The sequence below is a fragment of the Salvelinus fontinalis genome, chromosome 32, assembly GCF_029448725.1.
Source record: "Salvelinus fontinalis isolate EN_2023a chromosome 32, ASM2944872v1, whole genome shotgun sequence".
Taxonomy (NCBI): Eukaryota; Metazoa; Chordata; class Actinopteri; order Salmoniformes; family Salmonidae; genus Salvelinus; species Salvelinus fontinalis.
The window spans coordinates 30719572-30743236 of record NC_074696.1 but is presented as its reverse complement, the minus strand read 5'-3'; the positions used below and the strand labels follow the sequence as shown (position 1 = coordinate 30743236).

At 47.2% G+C, this 23665-nt stretch overlaps 1 protein-coding gene across 5 annotated transcripts in view; it reads right to left on the bottom strand.

Annotated features, from left to right (window-relative positions):
• Positions 1 to 23665, bottom strand: part of LOC129831073 (trafficking protein particle complex subunit 9-like) — a 364192-nt gene that overhangs the window by 261571 nt on the left and 78956 nt on the right. For all 5 annotated transcript variants that reach the window (XM_055894093.1, XM_055894098.1, XM_055894095.1 and 2 more), the window contains one exon: positions 6253 to 6338. In XM_055894093.1, coding sequence (XP_055750068.1) covers positions 6253 to 6338 — 86 coding nt within the window. The remainder of the gene's footprint in view (positions 1 to 6252; positions 6339 to 23665) is intronic.

Here is a 23665-nt window from a genome sequence, read left to right as displayed (position 1 = left end):
GTGTGTGTGTGTGTGTGTGTGTGTGTGTGTGTGTACGTGCGTGCGCTGCGTGCATGCATGCATGCATGCGTGCATGCATGCGTGCGTAGTTAGCCTGATCATATCGTAAGAACTGCATGGTTCAGTAACCTAATACTTCTCTCATCGTCACGGCATCATGTAAAGTACCAGTCAACAGTTTGGACACACCTACTCATTCAAGGGTTTTTCTTTATTTTTCATATTTTCTACATTGTACAGTCGTGGCCAAAAGTTTTGAGAATGACACAAATATTAATTTCCACAAAGTTTGCTGCTTCAGTGTCTTTAGATATTTTTGTTAGATGTTACTATGGAATTCTGAAGTATAATTACAAGCATTTCATACGTGTCAAAGGCTTTTATTGACAATTACATGAAGTTGATGGAAAGAGTCAATATTTGCAGTGTTGAGTCTTCTTTTTCAAGACCTCTGCAATCCGCCCTGGCATGCTGTCAATTAACTTCTGGGCCACATCCTGACTGATGGCAGCCCATTCTTGCATAATCAATGCTTGGAGTTTGTCAGAATTTGTGGGTTTTTGTTTGTCCACCCGCCTCTTGAGGATTGACCATAAGTTCTCAATGGGATTAAGGTCTGGGGAGTTTCCTGGACATGGACCCAAAATATCGATGTTTTGTTCCCCGAGTCAATTAGTTATCACTTTTGCCTTATGGCAAGGTGCTCCATCATGCTGGAAAAGGCATTGTTCGTCACCAAACTGTTCCTGGATGGTTGGGAGAAGTTGCTCTTGGAGGATGTGTTGGTACCATTCTTTATTCATGGCTGTGCCCACTCCCTTGGCTGAGAAGCAACCCCACACATGAATGGTCTCAGGATGCTTTACTGTTGGCATGACACAGGACTGATGGTAGCACTCACCTTGTCTTCCCTATTATTCTACAACGTAGAAACTAGTAAAAATAAAGAAAAACCCTGGAATGAGTAGGCTTGTCCACACTTTTGACTGGTACTGTCAATGTATTTCTAATTGTAACGATTTGTGCTGAGAGTCAGGAAGCAAGTTCAGGGAGTGAGTGATTTAATCAATAAATGAAACATAATACAAAACAAGAAACACGCATAGACATGAAACTGAAACGGAAACAATAACGCCTGGGGAAGGAACCAAGGGGAGTGACGTATATAGGGAAGATAATCAAGGAGGTGATTGAGTGCAGGTGAGTGTCATGAGGCGCTGGTGCCCGTAACGCTGGTGACAGGTGTGCACCATAACGAGCAGCCTGGTGACCTAGAGGCAGAAGAGGGAGCATACGTGACACTAATACTTTCATTTCCTTCTCTATTACAATGCAGTGATTAATACTAGAATGTGACGACACAGTAAATTGATTAATCAATTGCAGAGGTAAAATAAAGCAATCTAGTAAACAATATTCACAGATAGTCAGACACTAATGAGCCAGCCCTGATAGGGACGTCACTTCATTATAATTTAGGGTAACCTTTCCTTCAGAATGTGTTTGTCGAGGCTAAAGACCTCACTCTGTGGAGAGGGACAACCAGACAGAACACATGGGCTCGTCTGAGCAGCAGCCTCTCAAATATGGATGATTCATTCTAGTTTCTCATTTTGCACACCAAATGATCAACATCCATAATAATAGTTTGAGTCTTCCATCCTTGAACACTAAAATTGAAATGAATTACAGAACTTCAAAAGAAGACAAACATGTAAGATGTCACTCACACCAGGTGATACTACTTTTATCTATACTGATAATCAATAATAACTAAGAGATCTCTGCAAGTTCACAAACAACTTAATTTCCCCCTCAGGTAAATAACCACTTACATGCCTATCCAATGTGAGATTGTTTATGAGGTGGGAGCAAGGCCAGCACGCTCATTAGGTAGGATTAGGCTGCCACCTATGCTGGCAAATTGACTAGGGCGGCATTTTCTGAGCTAAACTGACCAAGATGCACCTCCAACAACACATAAAACCTCACATAATTCTGCCCAAAAACAATGACCACTTCTCTCAACCAGTGGCATGTGGGCTTTTTAGGTGAGTACCTCCACCTCTCCATCTCCATCTCTCTATCTACCCCTTCCATCTCTCCCCTCCAACCTTCCCCTTCATCCATCCCCTCCGTCTCTCTCGTTCATCTATCCCCTCCATCTCTCCACTTCATCCATCCCCTCCATCTCTCCCCTTCATCCATCCCCTCCATCTCTCCCCTTCATCCATCCCCTCCATCTCTCAAACCATCTCTCCCCTCCATCTCTCAAACCATCTCTCCCCTCCATCTCTCAAACCATCTCTCCCCTCCATCTCTCCCCTCCATCTCTCCCCTCCATCTCTCCCCTCCATCTCTCAAACCATCTCTCCCCTCCATCTCTCAAACCATCTCTCAAACCATCTCTCCCCTCCATCTCTCAAACCATCTCTCCCCTCCATCTCTCAAACCATCTCTCCCCTCCATCTCTCAAACCATCTCTCCCCTCCATCTTACATTCCTATCCAATGTGAGATTGTTTATGAGGTGGGAGCAAGGCCAGCACGCTCATTAGGTAGGATTAGGCTGCCACCTATGCTGGCAAATTGACTAGGGCGGCATTTTCTGAGCTAAACTGACCAAGATGCACCTCCAACAACACATAAAACCTCACATAATTCTCCCCTCCATCTCTCAAACCATCTCTCCCCTCCATCTCTCAAACCATCCCTCCCCTCCATCTCTCAAACCATCCCTCCCCTCCATCTCTCAAACCATCCCTCCCCTCCATCTCTCAAACCATCTCTCCCCTCCATCTCTCAAACCATCCCTCCCCTTCATCTCTCCCCTCCATCTCTCAAACCATCTCTCCCCTCCATCTCTCAAACCATCTCTCCCCTCCATCTCTCAAACCATCTATCCCCTCCATCTCTCAAACCATCTCAAACCATCTCTCCCCTCCATCTCTCAAACCATCTCTCCCCTCCATCTCTCAAACCATCTCTCAAACCATCTCTCAAACCATCTCTCAAACCATCTCTCAAACCATCTCTCCCCTTCATCTCTCCCCTTCATCTCTCCCCTCCATCTCTCCCCTCCATCTCTCAAACCATCTCTCCCCTCCATCTCTCAAACCATCTCTCCCCTCCATCTCTCAAACCATCTCTCCCCTCCATCTCTCAAACCATCTCTCCCCTCCATCTCTCCCCTCCATCTCTCAAACCATCTCTCCCCTCCATCTCTCCCCTCCATCTCTCAAACCATCTCTCCCCTCCATCTCTCCCCTCCATCTCTCCCCTTCATCTCTCCCCTCCATCTCTCAAACCATCTCTCCCCTTCATCTCTCCCCTCCATCTCTCAAACCATCTCTCCCCTTCATCTCTCCCCTCCATCTCTCAAACCATCTCTCCTCTCCATCTCTCAAACCATCTCTCCCCTCCATCTTTCAAACCATCTCTCCCCTCCATCTTTCAAACCATCTCTCCCCTCCATCTTTCAAACCATCTCTCCCCTCCATCTTTCAAACCATCTCTCCCCTCCATCTCTCCCCTTCATCTCTCCCCTTCATCTCTCCCCTTCATCTCTCCCCTTCATCTCTCCCCTTCATCTCTCCCCTTCATCTCTCCCCTTCATCTCTCCCCTTCATCTCTCCCCTTCATCTCTCCCCTTCATCTCTCCCCTTCATCCATCCCCTCCATCTCTCCCCTCCATCTCTCCATCTCTCCCCTTCATCTCTCCCCTCCATCTCTCAAACCATCTCTCCTCTCCATCTCTCAAACCATCTCTCCCCTCCATCTCTCAAACCATCTCTCCCCTCCATCTCTCAAACCATCTCTCCCCTCCATCTCTCAAACCATCTCTCCCCTCCATCTCTCAAACCATCTCTCCCCTCCATCTCTCAAACCATCTCTCCCCTCCATCTCTCAAACCATCTCTCCCCTCCATCTCTCAAACCATCTCTCCCCTCCATCTCTCAAACCATCTCTCCCCTCCATCTCTCAAACCATCTCTCCCCTCCATCTCTCAAACCATCTCTCCCCTCCATCTCTCAAACCATCTCTCCCCTCCATCTCTCAAACCATCTCTCCCCTCCATCTTTCAAACCATCTCTCCCCTCCATCTCTCAAACCATCTCTCCTCTCCATCTCTCAAACCATCTCTCCCCTCCATCTCTCAAACCATCTCTCCCCTCCATCTCTCAAACCATCTCTCCCCTCCATCTCTCAAACCATCTCTCCCCTCCATCTCTCAAACCATCTCTCCCCTCCATCTCTCAAACCATCTCTCCCCTCCATCTTTCAAACCATCTCTCCCCTCCATCTTTCAAACCATCTCTCCCCTCCATCTCTCCATCTCTCCCCTCCATCTCTCCATCTCTCCCCTTCATCTCTCCCCTCCATCTCTCAAACCATCTCTCCTCTCCATCTCTCAAACCATCTCTCCCTTCCATCTTTCAAACCATCTCTCCCCTCCATCTCTCCCCTCCATCTCTCCCCTCCATCTCTCCCCTCCATCCATCCCCTCCATCCATCTCTCCCCTCCATCCATCTCTCCCCTCCATCTCTCCCCTCCATCTCTCCCCTCCATCTCTCCCCTCCATCTCTCCCCTCCGGCTCTCCCCTCCTTCTCTCCCCTCCTTCTCTCCCCTCCATCCATCCCCTCCATCCATCCCCTCCATCCATCCCCTCCATCCATCCCCTCCATCCATCCCCTTCATCCATCCCCTTCATCCATCCCCTTCATCCATCCCCTTCATCCATCCCCTTCATCCATCCCCTTCATCCATCCCCTCCATCCATCTCCTCCATCTATCTCCTCCATGGTTCCTGCATTAGGCGAGGAACACTCAGCAGCAGCCTGCCTGTCACTGCTATCAACAGATCTGGGTTCAAATATTATTTAATTACTTTCATAGTCTGATTGAGGTTGCCTGGAGTGACAGATGAACAGTTTTTTTCACTTTTGGGACTATTCCATTGGTTTCATTGTGCCAGGAATGCTCAATCAAGCGCAACTAAAGTACTGAATATAAAACATTTTGTGTGAACTTAGGTCAAGTCAGGTCATGATGAACACCATAGTTTGTGTTTAGGCCAAGTCACCCTGCATGCCACCTGTACTGTATCACATAACCCCTAAGGCTGCCAGCTGCCATGGAAGTAAAACAGGACGGGCGTCTCTGTCTCCATCTGTACTTCCATCTATCCATCCGCAGGTGGGGAGTCAGTGGCTAATGATGTGTGTGTGTGTGTGTGTGTGTGTGTGTCTTCGCTGACTAAGTGACAGTTTTAGGACCCCCTCGACAGCAAAGAAAATAATCCCTCATCGCGGTTTGACCTTCCACTCTCCTGGCGCTTCAAAACACGTGTTTTAAACACACATATACACACACACACACAGAGAGAGAGAGACACTTCACTCTGCTCCGACATGCCAGAGGTTGCTAATTACCCAGGTCCATCCAGGTACATACAGCAACACCTTGGACATGACAGGCCCTGGGGCTCCTGTCATTGTGCACAGTCAGACATTAAACACACACACACATATGCCCTTCGCGCTCTAGTGTCCAATTAAGGGCTGCATCAGTTTCAGGCACACAGCGAGCAGCGTCTCGTGACGGTACAGTACGGCTGTTGTGTGTGTGTGTGCGTGTAGACAGACAGAGGCAGATGATTGCTGTGCGTCTCAATGCAGTCTGTGCCACATCAGTGCATCTGTAAACAAACACTTCCATCATCCAGTAGCAAAGCGGTTTGATTCAACAATCAAATGCATGAGTGATCCTGAGAGAGAGAGCTTGAACCACACAGAGATATCAAGAAAGACAATAGAAGTGTGTGTGACTGAGTGCAAGCACCCGGAGAGAATAAGAAAAAGGAGAGAAGAGAATGGCCATTTCCTCTCATTACCTTATTAGCGGCAGTGTGGATAAATAGCATGAGAACTATAAACCGTAATAACGCCACATGGGTTCACTCCTTCCTACATTGTTCCAGTACACTTAGTGTCAGCGGAGAAGGATGGCCCAGTTTGTTCTGGCCCTGTCCTGTACCATCATGACTGCATTAAAGTGTCCGAACAGGGCTTTTAGCTCGACTTTAACGAGGTCATCAAAGATAACTGCAAGACATTATCACTGTTCAATGGCTTGCCCCTGATGTGATGAGGGCAGTTTATTTTACCCCGAGGGGCCCTGACAACTTCTTTTCAGGGACTTTTATTAAGTTGTGGTGTTGTTGTAGTATCCAGAAGTAATGCTTCCCTCACCATGTGCTCCACGCGGAGTTCAAAGGGCATGGGGTTGTAGACCATCAGCTGGACCTCACACACATCTCCCTGGACCCACCGGAACTCTGAGGACATAGAACAACACATCAGAGAAACTGATGCATTACATGTCTGAGCAACAAATGTACATACAACACACAGACAAATATGAGTTCAAGTACGTGGGTGGCCGAGGTTTCTCTAGCGCTCTAAGCCACAGCCTCCAGCACATTTCTACGGTGTCAGCATACAGTAGGTTGGAATACAGCCTACTGCCCTTTGACATAATCTTTCCCCACTGTCATCCTCTTTCTGTTCATTAAAGTCAGAAAATACTTTACAAATACATCATTATAATTCTGTGGGTACTTGAGTAATATGTAAATAGAATTCAGGGAAGTGGAAATAATACTGAACGTTAAAAATGTGTTAAGTCTAAAGTAATATTTTCAAAACATATTTTTTTAAACGACATCATATTGTTTGCAGCAGTAGCAACAATTGAGCAGCAGAGGACCACCGCTGCTAAATGAATACAGCGGACCACCGCTGCTAAATGAATATAGGGGACACACTGATGCGCTCCGTGATTAATTGTATTGTATGCACTCTTCTGGTTTTTAAATCTCTTTCTATTCCTTACATGAACCATTTTAGTCTATAGCCAGTCCTTCTCAATACCTCCTGTGGTTCTCATTACCATTGCACAGGATTGTGCTATTAGAAAGTACCTTGAAAGACCCTATAATGAGATACAAGATGGTCCCGATTCAGCAGATCATGTACTAGCTTGTCAGGGAAGACAGAGTAGCACAGTGTCATTTGGCAGTGGAGGAGGGATTCTGAGATGGGGATTACAATGAAACAGGTGGGAAACAGCTATGTTACCAAACACACTACAGTCTTCCATCTCCATTTTGACAGTCCAATCTCTAAACGCATTCAACTATCACACAAGAAGACCTGGCAGAGCCTAAGCCCCGAGCAACACACACACACACTCTCACATCTCCATATTCTGAGCCCAGGACTTGGTGGGTTTACGGAGAGTAAAGTAAACCACCGGCGTGCACCTTGGGAAATTAAAACTTTAGTCCGAAGCAGGAAGAAGGAGAAGCAGGAAGAAGGGTATGTCTATAATATAAATGATCAACTGAGCCTCTCACAACCCCAGGTCTGCCTCTCAGGTATCCTCCTCATATAGCCAATGACATGTGAAATATGCCTGAAAGAGCTGAGGATAACTGAGCTGCAGCCATCTCAGTTGTTTCCAAGCGGCACCCTACTCCCTTCACATTGCACTTCCTCAATATGGGACCCTGGTCAAAAGTTGGGACACGCCCTAGCCTCCCTCTGTACCTCGAGGCTCCTGGCCATTCATCCATTCCAGATTAAAGAGACAGCCGAAAGGTTCAACACTTCAGAAGCCCAGGGTGAATATGAAACGTGGTGGAGTGTTGCTAGCCTGAGTACCAGTCTCATTAGCGAACATTCCGCTCCTTTGCCGCTCCTTGTCATTGCCAAAGAGGACCCTGTTGGAGCGAACAGAACAAAACAGGCCCTGTAGATGTTGCCCGGCTCGCCTGGGCAATGGAGCATAAAACATGGGTGTGAAACAGAGTAGGATACTGAATGATGTATTAGAACAAACCATACCACCATTTATACAGTGTGTGTGTGTGTGTGTCAAATCAAAGTTCAGATTTACAGATGTTATTGCAAGTGCAGCGAAATGCTAGGTACTATAAATACATACATACATACATACATACATACATACATACATACATACATACATACATACATACATACACACACACACATATCTATATATATATCTATATATCTATATATATAGATATATATACACTGCTCAAAAAAATAAAGGGAACACTTAACACAATGTAACTCTAAGTCAATTACACTTCTGTGAAATCAAACTGTCCACTTAGGAAGCAACACTGATTGACAATAAATTTCACATGCTGTTGTGCAAATGGAATAGACAAAAGGTGGAAATTATAGGCAATTAGCAAGACACCCCCAAAAAAGGAATGGTTCTGCAGGTGGTGACCACACACCACTTCTCAGTTCCTATGCTTCCTGGCTGATGTTTTGGTCACTTTTGAATGCTGGCGGTGCTTTCACTCTAGTGGTAGCATGAGACGGAGTCTACAACCCACACAAGTGGCTCAGGTAGTGCAGCTCATCCAGGATGGCACATCAATGCGAGCTGTGGCAAAAAGGTTTGTTGTGTCTGTCAACGTAGTGTCCAGAGCATGGAGGCGCTACCAGGAGACAGGCCAGTACATCAGGAGACGTGGAGGAGGCCGTAGGAGGGCAACAACCCAGCAGCAGGACCGCTACCTCCGCCTTTGTGCAAGGAGGTGCACTGCCAGAGCCCTGCAAAATGACCTCCAGCAGGCCACAAATGTGCATGTGTCAGCATATGGTCTCACAAGGGGTCTGAGGATCTCATCTCGGTACCTAATGGCAGTCAGGCTACCTCTGGCGAGCACATGGAGGGCTGTGCGGCCCCACAAAGAAATGCCACCCCACACCATGACTGACCCACCGCCAAACCGGTCATGCTGGAGGATGTTGCAGGCAGCAGAACGTTCTCCACGGCGTCTCCAGACTCTGTCACATGTGCTCATGTGCTCAGTGTGAACCTGCTTTCATCTGTGAAGAGCACAGGGCGCCAGTGGCGAATTTGCCAATCTTGGTGTTCTCTGGCAAATGCCAAACGTCCTGCACGGTGTTGGGCTGTAAGCACAACCCCCACCTGTGGACGTCGGGCCCTCATACCACCCTCATGGAGTCTGTTTCTGACCGTTTGAGCAGACACATGCACATTTGTGGCCTGCTGGAGGTCATTTTGCAGGGCTCTGGCAGTGTAGCTCCTTGCACAAAGGCGGAGGTAGCGGTCTTGCTGCTGGGTTGTTGCCCTCCTACGGCCTCCTCCACGTCTCCTGATGTACTGGCCTGTCTCCTGGTAGCGCCTCCATGCTCTGGACACTACGCTGACAGACACAGCAAACCTTTTTGCCACAGCTCGCATTGATGTGCCATCCTGGATGAGCTGCACTACCTGAGCCACTTGTGTGGGTTGTAGACTCCGTCTCATGCTACCACTAGAGTGAAAGCACCGCCAGCATTCAAAAGTGACCAAAACATCAGCCAGGAAGCATAGGAACTGAGAAGTGGTGTGTGGTCACCACCTGCAGAACCATTCCTTTTTGGGGGGTGTCTTACTAATTGCCTATAATTTCCACCTTTTGTCTATTCCATTTGCACAACAGCATGTGAAATTTATTGTCAATCAGTGTTGCTTCCTAAGTGGACAGTTTGATTTCACAGAAGTGTGATTGACTTGGAGTTACATTGTGTTGTTTAAGTGTTCCCTTTATTTTTTTGAGCAGTGTATATATATATATATGGATCCTCTCATTGCTCTGCTACAGTCCTACACAGCACCGGCTAACAGTTTCCACACTGATTCATCAGCGCTTTGTAAATAAATATTTGAGTACTTTTTCTCCCTTGAAGTTATTCCCTTCGATGTGACGGTCCCTGAAACGTTTCCTGGAACACTGCATGGACACTCACGCGGAGGGAATAACTACATGAAATGGAATCTGCACTGTCTCTTTAATATCAAACATGTCTGGAAATAACTCACTCTAATAAGCTTTTATTGCTTTTCATTCACACCATCAAAGCTTCAGTACTGTAACAAGCTGGCTGGGTACGATGAGGCCAGGATTGGGGTCAATGCCATTTCAATTCAGGAAGAAGAGGCAGAAAGAAAGACTGAACACTTGTCTCTCAGTTTGCTCGTCTATTTGTACACCTTAGTTGAAAAGCGAGGAAGGAAAGCTACTACTATCGTATTGATTTACAAAGCACTGATGAATCGGTGTGTAAACTGTTAACCCGTTGTGTTTAGTAGTCAGAGAGGATGGATCCATATATCCATTCATCCGCACACACACACACAAGGAACTATATATGTTATTGCTGGGTCGTGCTGAGAGAGGAGGCACAGTGCATGAGCAGGGTGGGGGGGGGGAAACAAGCACTAACAGTTGCCTGCATTCTGACAGAGTCTAACAGCCCTCACACACAACATACATTTTCACAGTCGATTCACCTCCTTATCCCCACGTTCATACAGTGATGGATCACAGTGGGTGAATCTGGCACCCTGGCCTGCTATGGATGTAATGCTGTATCTATCATTACCTGCTAAGGGTGTACTGTATCTGACTCCCAGCAGCCTGTTATGGACACCCGAGCAGCCAATCCATTCATCCATTAATCAAACAGACAGCATCAACATACAGACACACAGCCAGAGGACCCGCTATCAACGCTGATGTAGGCCGATCCACCATGACTCTCTCAGTTCCCTGGTGAAATGAAATCAAACACTGTGTCGACAAACCTCGAGTAGTCGTCTCGAGATTGAAGGTTTGACCAGTAGAGTACGCCTGTTGGCGCCGTTTGGAAATCAAACATTTTAGTAGTAGTAGGCAAACCAGGGTTCAAATACTACTTGGACTATTTGTTGTAATACTTTTGAGTGTTTGCTTTAGCCTGCCTGGCGGGGGTTGCACTTTTGCAACTGTTCTATTGGTTCATTGAGGCTTAATCAAGTCCAGCTGAAGTGTTTAAACCCAGGTCTGCTGGTGTCACTGCCTCATCACACAGTATCCTGGAGCAGAGAGAGCTTTAGTGCTGGAATGGGAGGAGCACGACCACACTGCCTCATCACACAGTATCCTGGAGCAGAGAGAGCTTTAGTGCTGGAATGTGAGGAGCACGACCACACTGCCTCATCACACAGTATCCTGGAGCAGAGAGAGCTTTAGTGCTGGAATGTGAGGAGCACGACCACACTGCCTCATCACACAGTATCCTGGAGCAGAGAGAGCTGTAGTGCTGGAATGTGAGGAGGACGACCACACTGCCTCATCACACAGTATCCTGGAGCAGAGAGAGCTTTAGTGCTGGAATGGGAGGAGCACGACCATACTGCCTCATCACACAGTATCCTGGAGCAGAGAGAGCTTTAGTGCTGGAATGTGAGGAGCACGACCACACTGCCTCATCACACAGTATCCTGGAGCAGAGAGAGCTTTACTGCTGGAATGTGAGGAGCACGACCACACTGCCTCATCACACAGTATCCTGGAGCAGAGAGAGCTTTAGTGCTGGAATGGGAGGAGCACGACCACACTGCCTCATCACACAGTATCCTGAAGCAGAGAGAGCTTTAGTGCTGGAATGTGAGGAGCACGACCACACTGCCTCATCACGCAGTATCCTGGAGCAGAGAGAGCTTTAGTGCTGGAATGTGAGGAGCACGACCACACTGCCTCATCACACAGTATCCTGGAGAAGAGAGAGCTTTAGTGCTGGAATGTGAGGAGCACGACCACACTGCCTCATCACACAGTATCCTGGAGAAGAGAGAGCTTTAGTGCTGGAATGTGAGGAGCACAACCACACTGCCTCATCACACAGTATCCTGGAGCAGAGAGAGCTTTAGTGCTGGAATGTGAGGAGCACGACCACACTGCCTCATCACACAGTATCCTGGAGCAGAGAGAGCTTTAGTGCTGGAATGTGAGGAGCACGACCACACTGCCTCATCACACAGTATCCTGGAGCAGAGAGAGCTTTAGTGCTGGAATGTGAGGAGCACGACCACACTGCCTCATCACACAGTATCCTGGAGCAGAGAGAGCTTTAGTGCTGGAATGTGAGGAGCACGACCACACTGCCTCATCACACAGTATCCTGGAGCAGAGAGAGCTTTAGTGTTGGAATGTGAGGAGCACGACCACACTGCCTCATCACACAGTATCCTGGAGCAGAAAGCTCTTTAGTGCTGGAATGTGAGGAGCACGACCACACTGCCTCATCACACAGTATCCTGGAGCAGAAAGCGCTTTAGTGCTGGAATGTGAGGAGCACGACCACACTGCCTCATCACACAGTATCCTGGAGCAGAAAGCTCTTTAGTGCTGGAATGTGAGGAGCACAACCACACTGCCTCATCACACAGGTGTATCTGTTGCCTCAGGATAGCAGGCTTTATATGGTTTCTCTCCGTCTCAACTGAGTCCATTTCATACAACAGAATGCAGCTACGGATTCCAGTAGTGACATAAGAAAAATGATGTAAACTAACAGAGGAATTAACGTCTGAAGATTTGAGATTTGTGAGTTTCATAAAACTATAAGTAATTAAGGTAACTCTTTATTTGAAGGGCACCTACATAAGGACTTCATAATCCATTCATAACCTATACATAACACATTCATAAGCAGTACATTAATGAGGAGTGGTTGCTTTGAGACGGTTTTAGAGTTCACTATACGTGCTGCTGTGCTGTGAGAACAAGCCCTGGCAGAGTTGGGTGTGGTCTGTTTCAAGTGTTGAAACGGTTCCTGTTTGAGACTCATTGCGCGCCTAATGAGACATAGGAGATATATTACCCATATCTCCCTCTCTCTGCTACTCATTTACTTTCCCTCCTCCCCCAGATACCCACACACACAAATCAACAGCTTTTGAAGTTGAAGCCCCCGTAATATTCAAACTGCTTCCTAAATGTTCCACCTACCAACAGCCAGTTGGTATTACCCATCTCCTCTACTGCTTTCTCTGGGTCTCGCCCCCCTTGACCTTGCCCTCTCTGTCTCTCCCTTTCTGTCCCTCTCTCTCTCTCTCTCTTCCTGTCCCCCCCTCTCTCTCTCTCTCTCTTCCTGTCCCTCCCTCTCTCTCTCTTCCTGTCCCTCTCTCTCTCTCTCTCTTCCTGTCCCTCCCTCTCTCTCTCTCTTCCTGTCCCTCTCTCTCTCTCTCTCTTCCTGTCCCTCCCTCTCTCTCTCTCTTCCTGTCCCTCTCTCTCTCTCTCTCTTCCTGTCCCTCCCTCTCTCTCTCTCTCTCTTCCTGTCTCTCCCTCTCTCTCTGGGTCTTTTGCCCAGGGGCCACTTAAGACTTTCGACAGCCCAGTTAACCATCGCTTCGCAAATCACACCTGCTATTTTCTGCCAAGCATTTTTGCTATTCATAAACTCCTGAATCAATTTAGATAGCGGGCCAATTGGAATGCCTAGACTAATACAGGAGAGGAATGTAACAAAGCTACAACATGTTAAAATAACCATTGACAGTAACAACATATACGAGAACAATTTCAACAAATCAACTGCCACTATTACTGTGTTATCCCATTCAAATAAGCAGTACACATCTTGTATAACACATTGCTGCATCCCGTCTTTTCACATTTGAAAGGAAAACTCTATGTATTAAACCAAACATTCCCACAACATGTGCTCCCAAGCCAGTCTACCATCACAGGCAATGTGTGCAAATACTGTATATTCACCCTGTTCTAATGGGATTCTCAGCCTGACTCCTGCCTGGAAATGTAATTAAATACAACAAAAACAATTGAAACAACACACTGATGTTTATATAGAAACAAAGAGGGCTAGGTTCGCTGGCTCTGAGCATCTTCACACAAATAGACCCCTGCAGTAGCTACACTATCGCACTGGGAGAAAACAGAATACACAATTCAATCAATTACATTTACTATCTAGCTAGTAAGCTTTTATTGTTTCGTACACACCAAGCACATACATACACGTTTGTTTTACTACCCTTGTGGGGACAGTCGAAATGTCCCCAGTTGTCAAAATGTTCCTTGTGAAAACTTCTGGTCCCCACAAATATGGTAAAATACACACACCTTTATCCAAACACACACACCTTTATCCAAACACACACACCTTTATCCAAACACACACACCTTTATCCAAACACACACACCTTTATCCAAACACACACACCTTTATCCAAACACACACACCTTTATCCAAACACACACACCTTTATCCAAACACACACACCTTTATCTCTCTGTATGCATATTTACAGCTGAAACAGATATAGGCATTATTAAGACCCCTTGGAGAATGAAAATATATATATATTTGATTAAACATTTTAAAATGTGGCCTTACTGCTATTAGCCCATACAAACGCATTGAAAAACAGATTCACATCAGATAGCGCCCCCAAAACTATTCTAAAGGAAGTTTGTTCTGAAGTGTCTATCCTATAGCTGAGAGTTACACGAAAGATCAGGAAACATTTGTTAGTTTCCATATACTTCCATGCATTTTTTCGAATGGTACCGGGGGACCTTCAGACAAGTCTTGTGAGGCCTGTGGGCGTCCTAGAGCATAACAACCGAGAGGTCAGAGGGGTCATATCAGTGTGTAGCCCAAACTGTTCGCAAGCTACATACAGAAGTTGGCAGATCGGCAGTACTGACTTCAGACGAGTTCCAAGATGCTTGTGGGGGTCGTAGAGCAAAACAGAGAACACCATCATGTTCGTGAGAGGCTCAAACCGCTCAGACGATTTTGTGAGAAGACCGATTTTCTGGATGTCTCATGGTCTGACAAACACCGCTCCAACTCTGTCACCTTTCACCACAGTCTCCATTACAGGATCCCTTGTTTTATGGCTCAGCATCAATCTGCTTAATAGAACATTACATTTACATGACAAAGGGGAGAGCACAGCTAGGAAATAAACACAAACACAGCATACTGCAGACGGTTTATAACTGATTACCCAGCAGCAAAATGTGAGCGAGAGAGACAAAGAGAGAAAGAGAGAGAAAGAGAGAGAAAGAGGAGAGAGAGAGAGAAAGGGAGCGAGAGAGCGAGAAAAAGAGGAGGGAGAGGGAGAGAAGAGAAAGAAAACGAGAGACCAAGCACCAGATATCACTGAGCACCAGGCACCACATTCCACTGAGCACCAGGCACCACATTCCACTGAGCACCAAGCACCACATTCCACTGAGCACCAAGCACCACATTCCACTGAGCACCAAGCACCACATTCCACTGAGCACCAAGCACCACATTCCACTGAGCACCAAGCACCACATTCCACTGAGCACCAGGCACCACATTCCACTGAGCACCAGGCACCACATTCCACTGAGCACCAAGCACCACATTCCACTGAGCACCAAGCACCACATTCCACTGAGCACCAAGCACCACATTCCACTGAGCCCCAAGCACCACATTCCACTGAGCACCGAATTCCACTGAGCACCAAATTCCACTGAGCACCAAATTCCACTGAGCACCAAGCACCACATTTCACTGAGCACCAAGCACCACATTCCACTGAGCACCAAGCACCACATTCCACTGAGCACCAGGCACCAAATTCCACTGAGCACCAAGCACCACATTCCACTGAGCACCAAGCACCACATTCCACTGAGCACCAAATTCCACTGAGCACCAAATTCCACTGAGCACCAAGCATGACATTCCACTGAGCACCAAGCACCACATTCCACTGAGCACCAAGCACCACATTCCACTGAGCACCAAGCACCACATTCCACTGAGCACCAAGCACCACATTCCACTGAGCACCAAGCACCACATTCCACTGAGCACCAAGCACCACATTCCACTGAGCACCAAGCACCACATTCCACTGAGCACCAAGCACCACATTCCACTGAGCACCAAGCACCACATTCCACTGAGCACCAAATTCCACTGAGCACCAAGCACCACATTCCACTGAGCACCAAGCACCACATTCCACTGAGCACCAAGCACCACATTCCACTGAGCACCAGGCACCACATTCCACTGAGCACCAAGGACCACATTCCACTGAGCACCAAGCACCACATTCCACTGAGCACCAAGCACCACATTCCACTGAGCACCACATTCCACTGAGCACCAAGCACCACATTCCACTGAGCACCAAGCACCACATTCCACTGAGCACCAAGCACCACATTCCACTGAACACCAAGCACCACATTCCACTGAGCACCAAGCACCACATTCCACTGAGCACCAAGCACCACATTCCACTGAGCACCAAGCACCACATTCCACTGAGCACCAAGCACCACATTCCACTGAGCACCAAGCACCACATTCCACTGAGCACCAAGCACCACATTCCACTGAGCACCAAGCACCACATTCCACTGAGCACCAACCACTACATTCCACTGAGCACCAAGCACCACATTCCACTGAGCACCAACCACTACATTCCACTGAGCACCACATTCCACTGAGCACCAAGCACCACATTCCACTGAGCACCGAGCACCACATTCCACAGAGCACCGAGCACCACATTCCACTGAGCACCGAGCACCACATTCCACTGAGCACCAGGCACCACATTCCACTGAGCACCAGGCACCACATTCCACTGAGCACCAGGAACGACATTCCACTGAGCACCAGGCACCACATTCCACTGAGCACCAGGAACGACATTCCACTGAGCACCAAGCACCACATTCCACTGAGCACCAGGCACCACATTCCACTGAGCACCAGGAACGACATTCCACTGAGCAAAAGGCACCACATTCCACTGAGCACCAGGCACCACATTCCACTGAGCACCAGGAACGACATTCCACTGAGCACCAGGAATGACATTCCACTGAGCACCAGGCACCACATTCCACTGAGCACCAGGAACGACATTCCACTGAGCACCAAGCACCACATTCCACTGAGCACCAGGCACCACATTCCACTGAGCACCAGGCACCACATTCCACTGAGCACCAGGCACCACATTCCACTGAGCACCAGGCACCACATTCCACTGAGCACCAGGCACCACATTCCACTGAGCACCAGGCACCACATTCCACTGAGCACCAGGCACCACATTCCACTGAGCACCAGGCACCACATTCCACTGAGCACCAGGCACCACATTCCACTGAGCACCAGGCACCACATTCCACTGAGCACCAGGCACCACATTCCACTGAGCACCAGGCACCACATTCCACTGAGCACCAGGCACCACATTCCACTGAGCACCAGGCACCACATTCCACTGAGCACCAGGAACGACATTCCACTGAGCACCAGGAACGACATTCCACTGAGCACCAGGCAGCACATTCCACTGAGCACCAGGCACTACATTCCACTGAGCACCAAGCACCACATTCCACTGAGCACCACATTCCACTGAGCACCAAGCACCACATTCCACTGAGCACCAAGCACCATATTCCACTGAGCACCAAGCACCACATTCCACTGAGCACCAGGCACCACATTCCACTGAGCACCAAGCACCACATTCCACTGAGCACCAGGCACCACATTCCACTGAGCACCAGGCACCACATTCCACTGAGCACCAAGCACGACATTCCACTGAGCACCAAGCACCACATTCCACTGAGCACCAAGCACCACATTCCACTGAGCACCAAGCACCACATTCCACTGAGCACCAAGCACCATATTCCACTGAGCACCAAGCACCACATTCCACTGAGCACCAAGCACGACATTCCACTGAGCACCAGGCACCACATTCCACTGAGCACCAAGCACCACATTCCACTGAGCACCAGGCACAACATTCCACTGAGCACCAAGCACCACATTCCACTGAGCACCAAATTCCACTGAGCACCAAATTCCACTGAGCACCAAATTCCACTGAGCACCAGGCACCAACCAGCACATTCCAAAAGTCGATTTCTGTCTCGCTTTCTAACAAGCTAATTAATAGTAAAGTAGCCCCATTTTAGGCTAGGCTCTAAGCTGTATAAAAGATATGAAGTGGCTGCATGACCTGTGTTCACTCTGCCCACCAGGACCCCTTTTCACGTTTTCTAAACCTACTTTTAACATTATATGCATGTGTTGTTTTGCTCCAATGTAATATCCCTGTAGACAGGCCATGTTAAATAAAAACACTGGGGTTTTCCCCTAATAAGTTCCTTGCCTCTGGCAGTTCTAACATATTTACGTCAGTTTAATCTCTGGTGACAGAGTGTTTAACGTGAACGTTCATGTCCGTCTGCCAGCTCCACTTGATTTGGTTCTGGGCTCTGAGATGAATGACAGTTTAGAGAAAGTCATGATGTCCAGGGAGACTGATGAGACCAAAGCTAATCGAGACAGCTGCATCACACTAAAGTTACCATCGTTGCCTTTTCTGCAACTAAGCACAACTGAAATAGAAATTGACTTGATAGAAAGGAAACAAAACCCATGTTGTGTCAGCAGACTATAATATAATAATAATCACAGGGGGGTGAGAGCAGGGCGCTTTTTTTTTCACTGTTCCTTATTAGAAACTGTTGCCACAGAAATAATACCCATCCCAGCGTGGAGGAACATGCCTTCAGACTCACAGAGAGAGAGAGAGAGAGACAGAGAGAGAAAGAGAGAGACAGAGACAGATACAGAGACAGAGAGACAGAGAGACAGAAAGACAGGGAGAGAGAGACAGAGACAGAGACAGAGAGACGATCAGAATAAAACAATCAGGATAAACCAAATTACAACACAGTCAAAACAGAACTATATTGCTTATTGGGAAACACAAGCACAAACACAAAGCAAAATGCAGTGCTATCTGGCCCTAAATCGACAGCACACCGTGGCTAAATATTTGACCATGATTACTGATCAAAACCTTAGAAAAACCTTGACAAAGTACAGGCTCAGTCAGCACAGCCTTGCCATTGAGAAGGGTAGACATAGGAAAACCTGTCTCCCTGTAGAGGAAAGGCTGTGCAACCACTGCACAACAGCAGAACCTGAGACGGAGCTGCATTTCCTGACAAAATGTAAAAAATATAAAACAATTAGAGTGTGTCATTTCCCCAAATTTGAAACCCTTATTCAAGGTTTCAAAGACCTCTCTGATGAGAGTAGGCTCCCCGTCCTGATGGGGGAGGACGCAGAGAGCTGTGGGTTGGCAGCGCACTACATTGCTGCCTGCCATAAGTTGAGGGACAGTGTCTGACAGACCAATCAACCTGCACATGTCCTCTACTGTATGTTTATTGTTATTGTTGAATGTATGGTTATTTTGACCCTTGGTTATTGTTGTTACTGTTGTCCCGTTGACAATTTTGATTCTCATTTTTATTTATTTTTATATTGTAAATATCCAAAATAAGCTTTGGCAATAAGTACATTGTTACGTCATGCCGATAAAGCGAATTGAATTGAGAGATAAAGAGAGAGAGAGCGATAGAGAAAGACAGAGAGAGAGACAGAGAGACAGAAAGACAGAGAGAGACAGAGAGACAGAGACACAGAGAGACAGAGAGAGACAAGAGAGAGACAGAGACAGAAACAGAGACAGAAACAGAGACAGAAACAGAAACAGAGACAGAGACAGAGACAGAAACAGAGACAGAAACAGAAACAGAGACAGAAACAGAGAGAGAAACAGAGAGAGAAACAGAGACAGAGACAGAAACAGAAACAGAGAGAGACAGAAACAGAGAGAGACAGAAACAGAGAGAGACAGAGAAAGACAGAGACAGAAACAGAGACAGACAGAGAGAGACAGAAACAGAGACAGACAGAGAGAGACAGAAAGAGACAGAGACAGAGAGAGACAGAGACAGAGAGAGACAGAGACAGAGAGAGACAGAGACAGAGAGAGACAGAGACAGAGAGAGACAGAGACAGGGAGAGACAGAGACAGAGAGAGACAGAGACAGAAACAGAGACAGAAACAGAGACAGAAACAGAGACAGAAACAGAGACAGAAACAGAGACAGACAGAGAGACAGACAGAGAGACAGACAGAGAGAGACAGAAACAGAGACAGAGACAGAAACAGAGACAGAAACAGAGACAGAGACAGAGAGAGACAGAGAGAGACAGAGAGAGACAGAGAGAGACAGAGAGAGACAGAGAGAGACAGAGAGAGACAGAGAGAGACAGAGAGAGACAGAGAGACAGAGAGAGACAGAGAGACAGAGAGACAGAGAGACAGAGAGACAGAGAGACAGAGAGACAGAGAGAGAGAGAGACAGAGAGACAGAGAGGCAGAGAAAGACAGAGAGAGACAGAGAGAAAAAGAGAGAGACAGAGAGAGACAGAGACAGACAGAAACAGAGAGAGAGAGAAAGGATGAAACTGAAGACAGATCAGATCAGACCTATGCCACTCCTGCCCACCCCATGAAACATTGACTAGGTACAGACTCAGTGAGCACCGTCTGGCTATAGAGACCGGTCGTCACAGACAAACCTGGCTGCCCAGAGAGGACAGGCTGTGCTCACTCTGCTCCAGAGGAGAGGTAGAGACAGAGGTGCATTTCCTACTACACTGTGACAAATACTCAGACCTAAGAGCATATTTCTTTCCCAAAATTATAACTCAATACAAAGAATTTGAAACTATAAAAGATGAAGAAAAAATCAAATATTTATTGGGTGAAAAGCCAAAATGTGCAGTTTTGGCAGCCAAATATGTGTCCTCCTGCCACAACCTGAGGGACAGCCAGTGAAAAATGCAAAGTAATATTGATAATATTTCCCATTTAGCTTAGTTTTGTTTTGTCTTTCATACCAGGTCATATGTCTTCTCAAGTCATATTGACACTGGTCTACTACTGTTGCTTTAATTTATTGTTGTTCTGATTAATATTGTTGTTGTTGTTAATGGTAATCCCATGTCCACTACTACTGTTATTATTGCTGTTGGTCCCACCATTTATTTATATATAAATATATATATATTTTGTATATATATACATATATATTTGATTTTTATTTTTCGATATGTATACTTTGACAATGTAAGTAATAACGAACCTACCATGTCATTAAAGTCAATTGAATTGAATTGAATTGAATTGAAAGGTATGCGGCCGACTCAACGACACAGTACAGAGGATATTTATGAACCAATCCATCAAGCTCTATTTGTACTCCACTCTCTGGATTTAATGAGCTTAAGAATGACATTTTGACAACAACTTGTATCTGTCCCTCGCAAAATGAAAGACTTTTCTGTCTCAAACCACGCCTACACAACTAACCAAACAACACGCTTCACACGACATCACATAGACCTCTACAGAGCTTCTGACGTTGCTGCTCCAATATTCAGCCAAGTGTTGCATGTGTTCCATGGTAACATGTTTGAGATCACATAACACGCTGAACACGGATGTATCGGTGACAGGATGCAAAAAGCTGTCGTTTCTCATCCACAAAGATTTCCTGTCAGGTTAGGAGTAGGGGGACTGGCTCATATCTTAACTTTGGGATGTGATGCGTTCCTTTGGCCCTGAGTGACCAATCCCTCTTTCAGTTTCGGAATTTATTACAGAAGCGTATTCATTCAAAATTGGGGGCCTGTTAAAATAATACCAGTCATTTACAAAGGTGGTCTGACAGGAGAGTGGGCACAATTAAACACACGACACAGAGAGAGAGACAGAGAGAGACACAAAGAGAGATACAAAGAGAGAGAGAGAGATACAAAGAGAGATACAAAGAGAGAGAGAGATACAAAGAGAGATACAGAGAGAGAACAGACAAAAGAAAAACCCCAAGCCCAGCAGCTCTCACCCCGTCTGAGCACCCCCCCTGTCAAGCACCCTGATAGCCCTCCTGACAACCCCCCCACACCCACTGAGGACAAACACAAGACACAGATTGTCCTCCTTATGGACTCAAATGGAAAATATATAGAAGAAAAAAAACTTTTTCCCAAACACAGTGTGTCTAAACTCTGGTGTCCAAACACCCAGCGCGCCCTAGACCTTCTGTCTGAGGACAAACTAGGCTCACCTAGCCACATAATAATACGCACAGGCACAAACGGCCTGAGAGCACAGCAGGAAAGGGTGGCCACAGCACTGAAGGGAGTGATTGAAAAAGCTTCTTCTACTTTCCCCAACGCACAAGTGGTTATCTCCACCCTGCTACCACGAAAAGACTTCCACCCTGCTACAATACAGCGGGTAAACGCAAGCATTTCCCGTGACTGTGCCTCAAAACCAAATGTCTTTCTGGCCCACCACTCCACCCTGGACTTGAACAGCCTCTATGACCAGGTCCACCTCTACAAGGCAGCAGTGCCCACCTTTGCCCGGACTCTAAAGGACATCGCTCTCAAACGCAGCCCCAACACTTCACACAGGAGCAACAGATCAATAGACACCCCACCCAGACCAGCGAGACACCCTCCAAGACCTTCAGGACCCCCCCCTGGACCTACACATAGAGGACCCACGCCAAGAGGACTTACATCCAGACCACAGCACCCCCAGACACATCCACACCCCCACCCCAACCAATCAACACCCCCCCACATCAACCATGCCCACACCCAATTAAGGCCCCCTCAGATCAGACCTATGCCACTCCTGCCCACCCCATGCACCCCACCCCCGCAAAGAGGGCATCAACATGGAAGTCACACATACGCCCAGGTAGTGAGCGGGCAAACAGGCCCAACCCCCACTCTTACACTCGCCCAAGCCAACGGCATGTACCAGATGCTCAGCAGGCTCTGCTCACACTTACTGGCCTGAGGCCAAACCACGACCAACAACATTGGACACTTTATGGAACAAAAAGCCTTCACTATATCATCCTGGAATATCCAAGGCCTGAGGTCATCTGCCTTTGGCCTAAAGAGCAGGAACCCGGACTTCACCAAAGAAATCGGTAATGCAGACATTGTCATCCTGCAAGAAACATGGTATAGAGGAGACGGACCCACTGGTTGCCCTCTAGGTTACAGAGAGCTGGTAGTCCCATCCACCAAACTACCAGGTGTGAAACAGGGAAGGGACTCAGGGGGAATGCTAATTTGGTATAGAGCAGACCTAACTCACTCCATTAAATTAATCAAAACAGGAACATTTTACATTTGGCTAGAAATTCAAAAGAAAATTATCTTAACAGAGAAAAATGTCCTCCTGTGTGCTACCTATATCCCCCCACTAGAATCCCCATACTTTAATGAAGACAGCTTCTCCATCCTGGATGGGGAAATCAATCATTCCCAGGCCCAGGGACATGTACTAGTCTGTGGTGTCCTAAATGCCAGAACTGGACACGAACCTGACACCCTCAGCACACAGGGGGACAAACACCTGCCTGCAGGTGACAGCATTCCCTCCCCCATATGCCCCCCTAGGCACAACTATGACAACATAACCAACAAAAATGGGTCACAACTCCTGCAGCTCTGTCGCACGCTGGGTATGTACATAGTCAATGGTAGGCTTCGAGGGGACTCCTATGGTAGGTACACCTATAGCTCATCTCTTGGCAGTAGCACTGTAGACTACTTTATCACTGACCTCAACCCAGAGTCTCTCAGAGCGTTCACAGTCAGCCCACTGACACCCCTATCAGATCACAGCAAAATTACAGTCTACTTGAACAGAGCAATACTCAATCATGAGGCATCAAAGCCAAAGGAACTGAGTAACATTAATTAATGATATAGATGGAAGGAATGCAGTTTGGAAACCTACCAAAAAACAATTAGGCAACAGCAAATCCAATCCCTT